General features: G+C 55.8%; 1 protein-coding gene across 1 annotated transcript in view; it reads right to left on the bottom strand.

Moving 5' to 3' along the window:
• The window catches only part of MPPED1 (metallophosphoesterase domain containing 1), a 63222-nt gene that overhangs the window by 3194 nt on the left and 42920 nt on the right, over positions 1–17108 (bottom strand). The window contains exon 4 of the mRNA XM_068561260.1: positions 1611–1726. Within this exon, the coding sequence (XP_068417361.1) occupies positions 1611–1726 (116 nt within the window). The remainder of the gene's footprint in view (positions 1–1610; positions 1727–17108) is intronic.

The following is a 17108-nucleotide window of genomic DNA, read 5'->3' as shown; positions in this document are numbered from 1 at the left end:
AGCTGTGTGTTGTGTGTGAAGCAGGCGTGGTGAGGCATCCAGAGAGCAGGAACCCAGAAGATGCTGTTGGAGGAGTGGATGGAGGGGTAGAAAGGGGGGAAGGAGGAGAGGGAGAGAGGGAGGGAGGGAGGAAGGAAGCAAAAAAGCCTGCCTCAGAGCCTCACTAGAAGCCACGTGTCGTGCCTAAACCACGTCAGGGACCTGGACCTCGGGGCTCCCTCCATTTGGAAATGGGGGTAAGAAAGCCTTCATTTCAGCACTTTGTGAGGGTGGAGGGAGGCGCCAAGGGCTCTGGCTGGGTGTCTGGCACACAGTAGGTGCTCAAGGCAGCTTCTCCCTGAACACGTATCTGAGCGAATGACTCTGGAGCTGCACTGGGCCTCACCTGACAGCCCTTCCCACCTGGGACGTCCTGCCCACACCCACCTCCCTCCCTGCCTCTCCCAGACCCGATGCTGACACCACCCTCTCTGTCAGCCTCTGTGGGCCTCCTCTGACGATCTCTGTCTCAGGCTTCCCTCATCCTTGACCGTGTCCCACTGCGCCTGGCCGTTCGGTGTCCCTCTGCCCGGCATCTTGGAGCCTTCAAGGCAAGCCCTGCATCGGGTTAGCTCCTGGTCCCGCATGGCCAAGCCCAGCCCAGCCCAGCCCCAAACACCAAGGGAGTGATGACAGGTTTGGTGGAGGCACTGGCTGGGGGGAAGAGGCCGGTCTGGGCAGGACTGCTGGGAGTTGGGACTTCATTCTAAGGACTGAGGGAGCCACAGAGGGTTATAGAGGGATGGCATGGCATAACAGACCATTCAGAGAATTCCCTCCTACTGACGTGAGGAGAGTGGACTGAGTGGGGCAAGACTCAGAGCTGGGGGACCAGTGAGGAGACCACGCTGGTCATCAAAGAGACACAAGACACTGGCACGGACTGAGGTGGGGACAGCAGCGGTGGAGAGGAGAGGAGGGAGCTGGAATGCAGTTTGGGGGTAGAATCAAAGGGACGAGCTGAGGGGCAGGAAGTGGGGTGTGAGGAAGGGCAGAGGGGAGGACTGAAAAAGGGGCCTGGGTGGCAGACGGCAGGCTAACGCGGAGACCAGGCGAGCGGTGACATCAGCTTGGGCCAGAGGGGGGCCGAGGGGCTGGGAATGAAAGCTGCCGGCGGTGGGATCACAGGCCCTGGGGACTGTGGGATGGGTGGTCTGATGGGGTGGGGGGGGGGGCACGGGATGGGGCCCGGTGAGAGTGACCTTGGTGGTATTCAGCCCCCAGGACTCAGGTCTGGAGAGTCAAGGGCCCAGCCTGCCTCTTGACCTCCCCGAGCTCCAGGGTACCACGTGTATGAAAGGGGCAGCTGATCTGACCACACCGCGCGGCTGTGAGGAGGTGACACATCGAGCCCCCGGCACACAGTCGGTGCTCAGGAAATAAGAGCCACGACAGGGTGACCTGTCCCTGGTGCCCCAGCGAGCCGGACTCAGAACAGAGCCCGTCCGCAGCTCCCCTCGACAGGCCCAGCTACGCCCCCGCTGCCAGCACCCACATCCCCTGCGTCCTCCCCCAGCAGGAGCAGGTGTGTGCGGGGCCAGCCGGCCGAGGTGGGGCCGGCTGAGTCTTACCCAGCGGCGGTCCGTGGGTTACCAGGACGTCTACGCCTTCGGGAATGAGGTTCCACTTCTCGAGCAGCGCTTGGCCTCGCGGGAGGTTAAAACCCCAGCCGTAAAACCAGGGCTGCCTGTGGGAGAAGAGCATGTGGGTCAGAGAGGGCCACCGAGAGTGGGGGCAATGACACGGCAGGAGAAGCAGGCCACAGTGCCAAACGGCCATCAGGGCCGGCCGGATGCCCAGAACCTCCCATCCGGGGAAAGGTGGGGATTCACCTGGACTTGACCAGATATTGACCAGCCTTTTTCCTTTTTCTATGATGAACAAGTATTATCTATGTAATTTTTGACAATGAAAGTAAAAAAGAAAATTAACTTCTGCCGAAGGCCTCTCTTGTTCCAAGCCCTTCTAAGGAAATTCAGAGAACATTCTCACCTGTCCCCATGGCGGGAAAATGCTCCTCCATCCATCCTCCTTCCTACATTTGGGGCAGGTGGAGCCCCAGCCAAGAGAGGGGGGGGTCCCAGGCGGAGGATGCGCCTTCCTGCCTCTCCCCGAAGCTCCCAGCAGGGGCTCCACCGGGCTGAGTCCACCCCCAACATTAAGGTCAGGGCTGGGTGGACCGAGGCCATTTAACGGAATTCCTGCCTGTCGCCCAACCCAGACCTAGACTGATCAGTGCAAGTCATTCCCCTCGATGGGTTCAATGGTGAGCATGTGACCTAGATCCTGCCAGTTGGAGGGAATTCCAGACGTTTCTTTCAGTGATGAGAGAAAAGAATGCTGTCATCCCTGCATACAAACCACTGAGCTTCTTGCCTTGGGAGCCGTCAGTACCTATTAAACTGTCCCAAAGGGAGATGGCTGGTGCACGTGGCCCAGGGGAGCAGCTGGATCAAATCGCACCTGACACCCACCCTACCTCTGCACTTCTCAGTTACATGGGCCAACAGAAAGCCATTTGAGTTAGGTTTTCTTTTACAACAAAAGTATCCCAACTAAGAATCAGCCCTTAGGCCTAAGTCATTATAAGTTCCCCACATTAACACAACAGCTCTTTAGCACTTACAAAGTCACCATCATCACCACCAACACCACCAACTTTACTATCATCACTGTGGTGGGTCAAATTGTGTCCCCCCTAAAATATATGTTGAAGTTATCAACCCAGTACCTGTGAATGTGACCTTATTTAGAAACAGGGTCTCTGCAGACGTAATCAAGATGAGGTCATACCTGATTAGAGTGGGTTCTAATTCATGGCTTGAGTCCTTATAAGAGGATCACGTGAAAACACAGAGACGCAGAGAGGAAAAGGCCATGAGACAATGGCCGTAGAGATTGGAGTGATGTGTCTACAAGCCAAGGAACCCCCAGGCTGCCAGCAACCACCAGAAGCTGGGAGAGTGGCACGGAACAGATCCTCCCTTAGTCCCCTCAGCAAGAACTAACCTTGGTGACACCTTGATTTCAGACTTCCAGCCTCCAGAACTGTGACAGAATCAATTCCTGTTGTTTGAAGCTGCACGGTTTGTGATAAATAGTTATGCAGCCCTAGGAAACTAATATAATCACCATTACCACCATCATCTCCCCACCTGCCACCCCAGGGACCTCCACACCTGCAGCAAGGTTGGCAGACAGGTCTCTCTCTTTCTGTTTTATGGATGAGGAGACTGAGGGCCAGGGAGTAGAAACTAAAAATTGTCGCTAAAAATTCCTGCACACCTACTTTTTTTTGCCAGGCGCCATCTAATTACATCATAGGGATAAGTTTATCTAACTGTCAAAAGAATCCTGTGAATTAAGGGCTAGGATTATTCCCGTTTTTCAGATGAGGACCCAGAGGCTCCGAGAAGTGAGCTGGCTCAGGGATCTGGGCCCCGTGAGGCCAGGCACCTCATGTCCAGTCGCTGACATACTCCGCACAAGTTGGTAGTGGGGCTGGCCTTTCACATTCAGAGCCTCTCATGTGCCAGAGCTGCCACTAACATCCCTCTCATGGCCCAGGAGCTCCTCCGTGGGAGGCTGACACCCTAGCTGTCGACCCAACGTCTCTACCACATTGGCAGCCACCCAGTGCACCTCTGTGGAACCCTAGGGGTTCCATGGAACAGCATTTGAGAACCTGCTTTAGTCCCACCATGGCAGGTTCTGGACAGGGAGACTGAGGTTCAGCGAGAGGAAGGGAGGTGCCCAGGGTCACACAGTGGTCAGTGAAGGGGTCATTCTGGAACCCAGATCCGACCCTCTCTCCCAGCTGCCGTCAAGCCTGCAGCGCCAAATCCTGGAACGTGGGCTTGTGAAGGAAGAGGGTGAGTGGCCATACTGGTTGGTCATTTGGGGTCAAAGGTGCTTTCGCCACTTCAGACACCTGGGGGATCCCGTCCGCTGCCAGCCTTTGCTTGTCCGTGACCCCCGCCTGGGACACCAGGTCCCTCCTCTCCTCCTGCCTGCCCCTGACCCCACGCCACGTTTACCCTTCCAAGCCCTGTCTGCTCCATCTTCCTTCTCACCCCGAGTGACTGGCACCTGCCCAGGGGAGGAGCAAGTGTTTGTTTAACGAATGGTGCTGAGTGAGAGAGGGCTGGATGAATGAATGAATTTGTTAACGGGATGTCAAACAGGACTCTTCCTGTTGCCTTGGGATTGCAGCCAAAACTTCAAAGCTGAACATGATCCCCAACACTGGAATGAAAGCCCCCAGGTACCAACCAGGAAAACTTACTAAAAATGAGCAGAACATGCCAGGCCACCATCTCCCCACGCCCCTACCAGCCTAAGTTTTGATCTTGAGGGAGACTTGTGGCTCCTGCCTTGTTCTTGTGGGGGGATGGGGTTCCCCCACACCCAGCCATGAGTGGCTTCCAGGGGGGACCACCTGTACAGGTGGGGGCCTGGGGATCTGCCCTCTGGGCCCGTGAGAGGAGAAACAGACAGTGAAGGGCAGGCACACAGGAGCTGTCTGCACCCCCAAGTTTGGGCTGTCCCAAGGGATCCCCACCCACAGGAAGTGCCCTCCAAGTGATGAGACCAGGTGGCCGGGGCTGGAGAAGGCAGCTGGGTGGGTGGCACTGGGAAGTCCCTCGGAAGCCGCCTACTCCCTAAGTCACACCCGACTCAGGCCTGCCTTTGCACTTCTACAGAAAGCTGAGGGTTCCCTCTGCAGAAAAACGTCTCCCCACACACACAATTTTACATCCACCTTTGAGGGAATCTTGGGATCAGACGGACCTGGGTTAGAATGGGTCCACCTCTAACTACCTGTGTGACCTTGGGCAAGTGGCTTAACTTCTCTCTATGCCTCAATTACCCCATCTGTATAATGGGCATAATAATAATACCCTTTGCCTCAGCAGGGCTTTGAAAGGATTAAATCAATTAATCCACGTAAGCGCTTAAAACAGTGCCTGGTCCAATGCTTTGCAACTGCCGTCATCTCCATCACCATCATCATCCCCAACACCATCATCACCAACGTCAACACTGTCACCACCACCACTAACACCATCGTCATCTCCATCACCATCACCACTACCATAATAACCACTATTATCATCATTACCATCACCACTACCACCACCACCACCACCATCTCCATCACCATCATCATCACCATCATTACTATGGACCCCTCCTGAAACCCACTCACGGAACCTGGATGAAAAACCTTTGGCTCAGGGCAGGGTTTTTCAAACTGCATTTTGAAGGGTCAAACAGCATTTTAAAAAAATAAAAGGAAAAGGGGGAAAAAAAGAATAGAAAACATCAGAGTACATCATAGCAGGGAAGGGATACTTTCGTTAAATATATTTATATTTAAATAGACACCCACATAAGGGTGTACTGAGTCACAATGTAAAAAAAAAAACAAATGCTTTTCCTACCACAGTTCCTGGTCAAAAGCGGTTGGCAGCCCTAACATACTGAGCTCACAGCTCTGCAATTTCTGAAGCCCTCAGACCCTGGGCGTACTCAAAGCCCCACTTTGGCTAAGCCAGGGCGGGGTGCCTGCAGGGAAGGCTGCAGCAGCCTGGAAGCTGCTCATAAAGCCAAGCCCAGTAGTCCCCCCAGAAGCCCACAGCCCGTCAGCTTACAGCAAAAGGAGCAATGCCTTTCTGCTGCCTTCCAAACACAGCATCCATTTTTCAAAAACCTAATCAAATATTTTCGAGAGGGGACAAGGCCTCATCAGCATGGAGAGAAGGCATCTGTGAGTTCCCATGAGCCACAGCAAGGAGTGGCTTTTTGGAAAAGACACTTTGTAACATATCAGAGACCCCACAGACCCCCAGGAGCTGACCCACACAAGCCCCTGCCTACGTCACCTTCCTCCTCCAGTACCAACGAGCCTTCCTCTGGGGGTGGCGTTTCCCCATAGATATACCTCCGTGGTTCTTGGAAACACGTCACCTCAAGTCCTGGGAAGCTGGAATCCACCCTGCCCCCTGGGATGCCCGGAGAGGTTGCTCAAGGGCACCGAAGTTGGCATCAGACACTCTGGCTCTGCCCCTGGGCCGCACGCTCCCAGACTCTTTCACCATGTAAACTGGGATAAGGATGCCTATGGCCCCAGATCTTACCCCATGAGGGCAGAGGGGTCCTTCTTGCTCGATGCTCTACCCCACCCATTGCCTGACACAGAGGGGAGGGAAAGAAGATGGGTGGGAGGAGGTGTAAGGGAATGAAATTGCACCATTATCACGAAAATGCCTCCAAATACCCAGGAGCTCCGTCACTGGGAAAAGGGGATGTTCTGGCCTTTATTGAAATTTGAGGGGAGCAGGAAGAGTCAAGTCATGCACGGAAACGTCCAGAGGAGGCATTTCTCAGGGCGGCCCGCAGGTTGGGAGGCCTTTCTCAGGGGTGGCCAGGAGCAGGGCCAGAGCAGCGGGAGAGGCGGAATCTTCAGGGTGACCTCACTCCCCAGGGTCTGGAAAAGCCTTCGGACACTCCTGCACGACGTCCATCCAGGTTTGTGTCATGGGAAGAGGAGCCAAAGGGATGGGGGGCACCAGCCCTCCCCGAGGGTGCAGTCGGCCCCGACATCCCAGGCATCCTGCGTTTGGTCACTTGACCCTCTCTCCTCGCCCAGCAGGGCCCTTTGGGGCCACAGGTGAAGTGCGAGGCTGCTCGCTGCTCGGGGTTCCAGACAGAGGTCAGGGCAGGCGGGGGCTCGCAGGGCCTGTCATCCAAGCAGCCCGGATCCAGCCCGGCCCCGAGCTCCCCACCCACCCTGGGGGCAGCCGTGGTCTGAGACCCACGAGTGCCTGAGACGGTGGGCGCTGCCAGAGCCACGGTCCCCATCCCCAGTGCAGCTGGCGCCTGATGCAGCCTCACTGCCCTGAGGGCCAGGAGCCCTGACGTCCGCCCACCGTCCAGGACACATCACAGACCCCCGAGGAGGTCGGATGGATCAGAATTCCGACAGAGCCATGGCAGGCGGCTTTATGTCCTGAATTTCTGTCTTTCTGTTCTAAAGTAACCATTGGAATAATTTTCTTACAGAATGATAGTTGCCATGACAACCAGAGCAAATTTTCCTTTTCTGAAACAGATGTCTCATTTAGTTGAAAATTAGAATGTGAACAAACCCATGGGAAAAATTAATTCAAACTTTAACAGAGCGGTGAATACAGTGTAATCTCTCAGAGGTTAACCCCTTAACAGCTTTTTTGTGCGCTTACGGTAACCTTCGAATCCAGTCTAATTAGGCCCGCTTAGCCAATATAAATGACCTCCTCGTGGCCAATCATTAAACGGTTTCCCCCTGAAGCGTGAACTCCGGGTTCCCTAGTGGCAGACGGGAGGGGGGCGATGCCTGTCTGTAGAACACGTCTGAAGCAGAGCCTCCCCTGCTCTGGTTTTTCCATCTCCCCAGGCAAGGCACACGCCCCGGGAAAGGGGGTGCACCAGGGGCCATTCAATTAGCCTGGAGTATGGTGACCCCATTTCCCAGGGATGCTGGGGGGTGGGTGTGGGGGAGGCCCAGGGTGTCCTGGGTAGAGCTGGGCCCAGTGGTGCACCCAGGCAGGGCGCAACGCCTGAGGGCAGAGGCCAGGGGAGGGGGGCCCCCTTGATAGGCCGCCAAGGGGTCACCGAGGGGACACCCGCGCAGGCCTAGCTCCAAAGGCTCTCCATGAGCCTCCAATCCTCACACCCACCCCGAGAGGCAACTGCCATCACTGCTTCATTTTACAGATGCACAAACTGAGGGGCACAGAGGTACAGAGAATTGCCCAAGGTTACCTGGTAACCAAGTGGCACAGCCAGGGCTCCAACCCAGACAGCAGATTCCAGAGCCTGTGCTCTCTGCTTCAATCTCAGAGTGATGCCAGCAGGACCAGGAATCCAGCCCACCTTCCTCAGCAAACCCCACTTTACCAGCCTCTTTCACACCTTAGCTCAGTTAATCCTCAGGACAAAGCTCTCAGGAGGCCCCCCACTTTAGAGGTGAGGAAATGATGGCACAGAGAAGTCATGGGTCTGAGGACACTCAGGAGGCTAGGGGGAGCTGGACCAGGGTTCCTGGCTCCTGCATCCTGTGCCCAGTGGGCCGCTGACCCGGATCCCGCTGGGGTGGCTGGGCCCCAGGTTCTCCCTCTTCAATGGCAGCTGCCTGCCTGTCCCTCTGAGCATGGCTGCACTCTGGTTCCTGGTGCCCCGCCTCTCATTCACCCTGTGACTCTTCTACTCCAAAACCTTCCACGGCTCCCAATTACCTCCAGGACAAGCCCGAACCTCATGGCCTGGCATGCGGGGGCCTTGGGCTCTGCCCCATTCCACCTTTCGGACCATCCTGCTCAGATTCCCCAATGAGCTCACCGCCCACCAGTCACAACAATCCTCTGTTTCCTGAACAAGGCCCAGCCTTTCCCCACCTCTGGGTTTTTGCTCATACTGTTCCAGCCATCTGAAATGCCCTTTCTAGCCTCTCCTCAGAGTCCATGACCCATTATTTGTTAAGGCCTGGCTCAAAGGCCACCTCTTCCAGGAAGCTTCCCCTGATCACCTCCATCCCCAAGCACAAGTGACCCTCCCTGCTCTGAGTGCCCTTACACAGGCTCCTTCAGGGCAGGCCCGGGTCAAACCATCCCTGAATCCATCCTGCCTAAACTGATGGCTGGGCCCAGGTGGACCTCAGGGTGGGTTTGCACAAAGTGTGCCTGAATGAATGAACGAATGAATGAATGATGGAATGAACTGACACGTGCTCTATCTGGCAGGCAGGCAGGTGGGAAGAACTAAGCATTAACCCTCCCCTCCCCACACCCTCCCCAGGAGCCCTCCCCAGAGCCCCTGGCCGTCATGAAGCCCTGAGACCCTCCACCAGGACCACCACCAGAACCAGAACTCTGGCCATCTGCTGAGCCTCCCATTCTCCCTCACCCTGCCACGACCTGCCCGGGGGAATCCTGTGCCCATTTCACTGACGAGGCCTCAGACGTGATGCTCACCTCCTCGGCTGCATCCCGACTCACCGCCCTCGGGGGACCGTCCCTGCCTCCCCAGGCAGCCCGCTCCCTAGGTGAGGGCAGGGGCGGCTGCCCTGCAGGTGGAAGGGAACGGCCTCTCACAGTGGCCCGCCCCACCTCCCCACCGGCCAGGTGCTCTCCCACTTCCGCCTCTTCTTCCGCGGGGTGAAAGCTGCAGTGTGAGCGGGGCAGGGACCTCTCCCCACCGGCAGCCAGCCGCCCCTGAGCTCCCAGACAAGCCTGACCAGGTCCACTCCCTCTCCCGCTGCAGACCGAACACTCATCTTGACCCTAATCTGTTTGTTCTTCCTGCCCCAGTACCCCCTCCCCAAAAGGTCAGGCTTTCCGGGGCCACTTCCAGGGAGCCAAATACAGCCTCTGCCCTCTCTCAGAGACAGCCAACACTGAGAGCATCTCAGGTGAGGATCACACGTGTCACTGGCCCACGTGCGTCCTGGGACCCTCTCAGCACTCCAGTGAGGCCGTGCTCCCATCTGCAGCAGGGAAACCAAGGCTCAGGGTCGGTGACATGCCTGGGTCCCCCGAGCGAGTTCCTGCTGACTCCTCACCCCACAGGTGGCCCCCATTCCTGGGGACGTCCCGGTTCTGGTGGAGGCAGGTCTGCCTTGCTCCTTCTCTGCATCTCCCGGGCTTGGGAGCCGAGGGGGAGTCTGGGGGAGACGCTGCCGCAGCAGGGCAGCTGCGGCTGCCAGCGAGGGGGCAGGGCCAGGAGGAGCAGCGACGTGTCCCCGGGACTGTCAGTCACACACCTTGCCCCACACACACTTAGGGCAAGTCAGCAGCAAGATAAGTGGAACCAAAGAACGGGGTCCTTTGTCATTCCTAATTAATTTCCCCCACCCTTCCGAGGCGCAGAATCATTCATCTTTTGTTTCGCTGGGACTCCTCCGCGGCGGGGAGAAGGCAGAGGACTCGTTTCAAACATTAATCTCACGTAGAAGAGTGTGCGTATGTGTGCTGAGGGCCCTTCTAGAAAGAAAACAACAATGAGAAATCAAGAACGATAAGCATAGGAAAGGAGCAGAAGAGAAATCCCGTGTGTGTGAGAGAGGCTGAGTGTGAGAGAGGTGAGAAAAAGTGTGTGTGAGAGAGAATGGGTGCTCATGTGTGCGTGTGTTATGTGGTGTGTGTGTGTGCACGTGTATGGTATGTGTCTGCATGTGCGCGTGTGCACACGCTCGTGCAGAGATAGCACAGTGTGGGTCCAGACATGAGGAATTTCTTCCCTCCATCAAAAGTTGTCAACTGCCAGTCGTGTGTAAGGCTGATGAGTATAATATCCGGTGGAGGAAGGAGAGGGAAGTGACCACTGGGGGAGGACACTGCTCGGTCCCTCGGGGACCCTCCCAAGCCTGTCGTGTCCCTGTCACAGGACCAAACAAGGGGGCACCGAGGCTCGGGCAGGGCTCGCGGTCAGCAGGCTTCCCAGCTTGTCGTGAACAGATACAGGCTGTTCCCAACTTGATTTGGGCTCTAGACGGGAAGGGAGGGAAGTACCGCTGAGGTTCTGTGATGCTCCGACCAGCGCTCCAGGGTCCTTACTCGCTGCACCCTGGCAGGGCCCTGGGAAGGAGAACACGAGGGCCCGGGGCTCGGGGAGCATCCAGCACTCACGGGGCCAGGGACCTAGGACCCCAAGGCCAGCCCCTTGTGGTTCTGCAGCCCAACAGGAGCTGCAGGAGGGATGGTGCCAGGGCCAGGCTGGGAAGCAGCAGCCGATGAGACAGGTCAAGGCCAGCCGCCCCCGGAGCTCCCCAACTCCACCCACCTGGGCGGAAACCTGGCACCACCTCTGCCTATAGCTGAGACCTTGGACCAGTCGCTTGACCAACCCACGTCTCGCCTCACCTCTCTCCTCTGTAAGGCGGGGATGAAAAGAGTCCTGCCTTGTCCTGTTGAGAGTGAAAGGCAGAGCAGGTGGGACCACTGTGCAGCAGGCTCATGGGAAGTTTGCTGAATGAGGGTTTCAGGTATTGAAGGGGAGGGAAAGCCTTGGCCTCTCTTGTCTGAACAGATCAAGGCCACGGCCTGTGCTGAAACCACCTAGAAACGCAGGATGAAATGTAAATAAGCACAGTGCTAGATGCCCGGGGACTGCCAGCCTCTGAACCAGCGAATGTGGGTCTTCATGGCCCTGAAGCAACAAGAGAGAAGGGCCCTGGTGGTTAGCAGGGGCTGTGGCCAGAAAGCTGGGTCCCCAGAGGGCCTCGGGGAAAGAGTGGACCGCGGGGAGGCCTCCACCAGAGGGAAACTTCCCCTGGACCTCTGACCCAGGCTTCCCCAGGCCGTGAGCCCGTGGGCCCAGGAAGCTCCGATCCATGAAAGGAGCAGAAGGGGGTCCCTGGCCAGGGGCACCCACAGACTGGGGTAAACATCCTCTCTGAGGGGCACCCCCACACCTGGCTGCCCAGGATCCCCCAGATAGAGCCTTGCAGAACGTGAGCGGGCAACCCCAAATTACGACACCCCAAACACCTCGGAGAATTACCAGAGAGACTGAAAAATGAGTATTTTTTTTGAGAGGTTAAAAAGATTTTCTTAATAGAAAGAGCAAAGGGTGAGGTGGTTGGGAACTGAGCCCCAGGCCCACCCATTCCTCAAGCAGAGCCAGAAGGACGGAGGGTCCAGAGCCCAGTGAGGGGGACGGCAGTCCAAACTGGGCTCACCGTGGTCTCCCATCAGCTTCTGGCGGTGGCGGGGACAGCGGGGGCAGCGCGGGCTGTCTCAGGTCCTGGCACCGCCAGGATCCCACTCCACTGGCACCCCCTTGACCACATTATGGTGACAGGCATTGAGAAGCAAGGGGAAAGCTAGGAGTTCATTATTTCATCCTCTCTTTTCTTTTTTCCCGGAAAGATGTATTTTATCAAGTCTTTTAAAAAGCATTTTATTTTAGCACCTCTCTGTCTGCCGTTCTGGGCAGGGCCTCCATCCTTCCATCCCGGCCCATCTGGGCTCCCAGTTACTGTGGGACCTTAAGCCAGTCACTTCATTTTGTGGGTCTCAGTCTTTTCAGCTATACAATGGGGACAAGGGTTAGACCTCACTCATGGTTGTGAAGAATTCAAGTAGCTGGAGCAGCTATAAGTTCAGAGCCTCTGGGTCAGCAGTGAGAACAGTAATTGTGCTACTGTCACATCAACAAGCAGAGCCCCGGCACCTTCAGGGCACAGATTTTAAATTCCCAGGCTGCTCAGTTCCTGCCTGCTCCTCGCACCCACCACCCCCAGCGGGCCTGCCCTGTGCACACAGGGAAGCGGAGGGAAGGACGACAAAGGCTCACGCTAGAACCCACGGCCAGCCTTGTCCAGGGGCCACCCTCTCTGTGCCCGCAGCCCCTGCAGGCTGTATGTACACAACCTCCCCCAGCCCCCGCTCTGGGCCCCCAGCCCCCGCTCTGGGCAGTCGAGGCAGTAGCTGGAGAGGTTTGGGGGGTAGGTGGGACCACCGTGTGTTGAATGCCTGTGTGCCAAGCAACTTACGCACAAGACCTCTCTGAATCCTAAGAACAACCCCATGAGAGGACTGTCCCGTTGTCATTTCACAGAAGCCAGGATCCTGACCTGAGGTCACTCAGCTGGGCCCTGCACATCCCGGCTGTTTGGAGAGAGCTGGTCCCCGAGGCTCCGGCTGCGCCCCAGGCCCTGCCCTGCCCGTAGGCAGCCAGGCCTCCTAGCTGAGGACCAGGATCCGCGCCCAGACGCCCAGCAGCGGCCCGGCCACCACTTCTCAAAGTTTCCTGTCTCAGCAGGTTTAGATGCCTTCTTTCAAAATACCAGAAGTAATTAGACCAGATGGACTAGCTGCGTGCCAACTTCACTCCCTCCCTCACTCCTTCAAAAAAAAAAAAAAATCAAGGCCGTTTTCAGTTAAATGAGAACAAAAAATGCATCCAAAACCCATAAATGAATACGGTATGTATACGGAATTTTTTTTTAACACTTAGGATTTTGTAACAGCTGAGTTCTTCCTCTTCTTCTGCGGTTGGTTCCCGCCCCCTTCCTCTAAGCTGCTCTCGGCGAAGGCTCAGCGCCGAGTCTGCATCTGAGGGGCCCAGAGATGACTTCCAGAAAGTCACGGTGCCCCGGGAGGGTGGTCGCGCAAGCACGCGGCTCTAGTGAGCCCTCCATCCCTCCCACGCCGGACTGGACCGGGGAAGTGGTGAGGCAGCCGCCCCTGGAGTCAGGTCCCTGCTCTCCTGGAGCCTCAACTCTCCTAGTTGGGAAAAGAGACATGACAGAAATGGGTTGCTGGAGTAGTTAAGACAGTGTGGCCCTGGAGCTAGGTGGGCTGAAGGAGCAGGCGATAGCCCAGACACAGCCCCCGTGTGCCAGGCAAGGAGGGCAACACAGAGCAGCCAGGAAGGATGATCTCCATATTTGGTGCCAGGCCAAGTGGAAAATCCCAAAACGGGATCCCTACCTCACACCATCAATGCAATCACTGCCAGTGGACCCAACACCTAAACATATTGATAAAAGGCAAAACAGCGAAGATCTGGGAAGATAATAAGGAAACATCTTCATGACTTCAGGGGCGGGATTTCTTAAATAGGACACAAAAAGCACTTACTGCAAAGAAAAACAGTGACACATTTGACTACACCAAAATTACGAACTTTCAGTCATCTGAAGGCACCACGAAGAGAGGGAAGAGGCCAGTCACAGGGGAGGAAAAGCCACTTGAGACATTACATGTGATGAAGGGCTTGCATTCAGAATACACAAAGAAACTCTACAAACCAATACGGAAAGGGCAGACAACCCAATTATCTTTTTAAATGGGCAAAAGACCTGAGCCCTTCACAAAAGAAGAAATCCAAGTGGCCAAGATTCTCAACCTCCCCGGTCATCAAGGGAATGCAAATGAAAACCACCTTGAGATATCAGCACAGCCACCAGATGGGTACAATCTGCAAGGCCTACAATACCAAGTCCTGGCAAGGAGGTGAGGCAGGGCACGGCTGACAAGGGAAAAACTGGCGTAGCCTCTGCCAAAGAGCTGTACAGTGTATGACCTGACCACTCCGTTCCTGGGTGTGTGTGTGGGGGGGGGTGTGTGTGTGTGTGTGTGTGTCCACACGCACGCACATTCAGGAGTAAATCTCTATGTGCACTAAGAGACATGTGGAATGTTCATAGCAATATTATTTATAATGGGCCCAAAGCAAGGGTGGTGGGAACTGGGCAGAATGGATAAATAAATCGTGATATATTCCTACGATGAAATCCTACACAGCATTGAGAAGAGAACCAATCACAACTGCACATGATGACACGGAAGAATCTTAAAAATATATAATATTGAGTGAAAAAAAGCAGTCATGGAACAACACGAGTCCATTTTTATAAAGTTCGAAAAACAGGCAGAACCCAACTGTCTCAGGATACGGGTGGCCAGACGAAACACAACACGCCCCGTTAAATTTGAACTTCAGACAAATTTACACAATTTTTTTAGTGTACATACATTTAAAATATTGCATAGGACATATTCACATTAAAAAATTATTCTCTCTAAAGACACAGACCTACTAGAGAATGGACTTGAGGATATGGGGAGGGGGTGGGGTGAGATGTGACAGGGTAAGAGAGTGTCATGGACATGTATACACTACCAAATGTAAAATAGATGACTGGTGGGAGGCAGCCGCATAGCACAGGGAGATCAGCTCGGTGCTTTGTGACCACCTGGAGGGGTGGGATGGGGAGGGTGGGAGGGAGGGAGATGCAAGGGGGAAGAGAGATGGGAACGTATTGTATATGTATAGCTGATTCACTTTGTTATAAAGCAGAGGCTAGCACACCATTGTGGGGCAATTATACTTCAATAAAGATGTTTAAAAAAAAAACAAAACAAAAACTATCTCATGGAGAAAAAAAAAAAAAAAAAGAAAATTATTCTCTCTCTGCCTCTGACCATCCTGCAAACGGGAATTGGTAATGGTGCCCTGTCACAGGGGACACAGCCAGGCCGGACCCATTCTTGGGTCTCCAGAGCCCTGCAGGGGGCCAGGCACCTGACGGCCACTGTGGGCCTCCGAGTGTGTGTCTCACAAGAAGTGGAACCATTCAAATCTGACCCACCGGTCTCCCAAGCAGAGCATCCCCTGGTGGTAACACTTAGAGGAAAGGCCGGTCGTGGCGACCATGAGTTTGCTGTCTGCTTCCTCCTCCGAGCTTCCTTTGGTGAGTCCTCAATATCAAGGCCAACCTCGTCCCAAGTCTAGCACCAAAAGGGCTTCCCTCTGCTCTCCTCTGCTTACAGGGGATCATCAGCCTCAGGCAGAGAAACAGTGGCCCTCCGCATGGGGGAGGAGCTGGGAGGACACCAGGCCCAACCTCAGTGTATCCCTGCTTGCATGCCCCTTGTAATGGGCAGCTCACCACTCAGTAAGGCCCCACTGCCTCTCCCCTGGGCTCCTGCCTGTGGGATAGTCTTCCCACACTGATGAGAACCTGCCTTCTGTGTCCCTGCTCTGCCTTGTAGGATGACACAGAACAGGTCTGCCCCCAGCGTGGGTCAGCTTTGCCCACATGCCCCAGATACCACTGATATTAGGTTACTTACGGCTACTGGTTTATTTGATCCCTGATCCCCGCCTGCTGGCGTTACGATGGCTGCTAAAGTCGCCTGTATTCCACGTGTTAGTCAATATGTTAAGGGCACGGGAAAAAGAAAACGAAAACCCTGAACATCTGAATTTAATAATAATCACTGTCAGCTTTGCTGTCCAGCCCCTCCTAACAAGCTGCCATATGCCCAGGCGGCCGGCGCCGGGGGCTGAGCTCGCCCAGCCTAAACCTCGACAGACAGTGGGGATGGCGAACAGCCCCCCCGAGCCAGGCAGAGTTGGCAGCCAGGCCACGAGGTTCTTTGGCCAAGAATACCTTCTTGGAGACTGATAAGTGCCACTTCCCCAGTGTGGCTTCACCTGACGACACCACAGAGAGGACCCTGGTGCCCCCTTGCCCAGATGGAAGACAGAGGCTCAGAGAGACGTGACTTGCCGGGGTCAGATGTGAAGTGAGAGTCAGGGCAGTGGGGACGTCCCTGGTGTGTGTGGGTCCAGGGCACAAGCGTGACTGAAAGTCAGCTCTGCACACACGAGCACTGTGTCCCTTCCAGGCCTCGGGTGTGATGTGCCAGGTCCCCACGGGCTGAGGACGCGGGGCTACAGGAGCCGCGGCTCACTGAGCGCTGGGAGACCAGGGTGAGGCCACCACCCACCGTGGCAGCCGCCAGCCCGGCCTGATGGCCCAGCCTCTGGCCTCCGCTCTCTCACTGAGACCCTGGAAGCCACACTCCGCCCCCAGCACGTCCACAGCCCTCTGAGCCTCCTGGGCCTTGCCGGGGCTGTTTCCTCTGCCTGTCACACCCTTCGCAGACCCCAGAGCTGCTTGTATCTATGGCTCTCCTGTGGGGAGACTTCCCCGACCCTAGCTCCCAGAGCTTCTCCTCCGTGGCTCTTGTTGAATCAAGGAATGGGTGGTTGATGTGTCTCCCGCGAGGATAAAAACCCCGTGAAGACAGGAGCTGCATCCGTCTGGCTCATGGCACGTCCCCAGAGTGGCCACGGGACAAACACTTGATCAATGAATTAACCAACCACCGGGTGGCCATGAGAATATCATTTTGATCCCCAGGTCTCAATGGGCCAACAAGGCCGAGGTGCATCCTGAGGCTATTCAGAGGACCAAGGAACACGCGAAGGGCACGTTGTCCCACGCCTGTGTCCCACGCACACAGTAGGCGTTCATAAAAGGGCCTCCATCTTGGAGCAGACCGAGAGTCAGGAGAACCACTCACTGCGTGGCCCTGGGCAAGCCACGTCCTCACCGGGGCCTCTACCTACCCTTCTGTAAAAGGAGGTAATTGCAGGCCTGGTCCTACCCTAGGGGCTGCTGAGGTATCAGCGGGAACAGAGCTCTCTCTGTCCTGGTCTCCACCCCAGCGGCTCCCCAGTAATAATAACGACAGCCAACCTCCAAGGCCACACTCTGGGCCTGGCCTTCA

The sequence above is a fragment of the Eschrichtius robustus genome, chromosome 13 (genome assembly GCF_028021215.1).
Source record: "Eschrichtius robustus isolate mEscRob2 chromosome 13, mEscRob2.pri, whole genome shotgun sequence".
NCBI classification, from domain to species: Eukaryota; Metazoa; Chordata; class Mammalia; order Artiodactyla; family Eschrichtiidae; genus Eschrichtius; species Eschrichtius robustus.
This window is presented reverse-complemented; position numbering and strand designations above follow the sequence as displayed.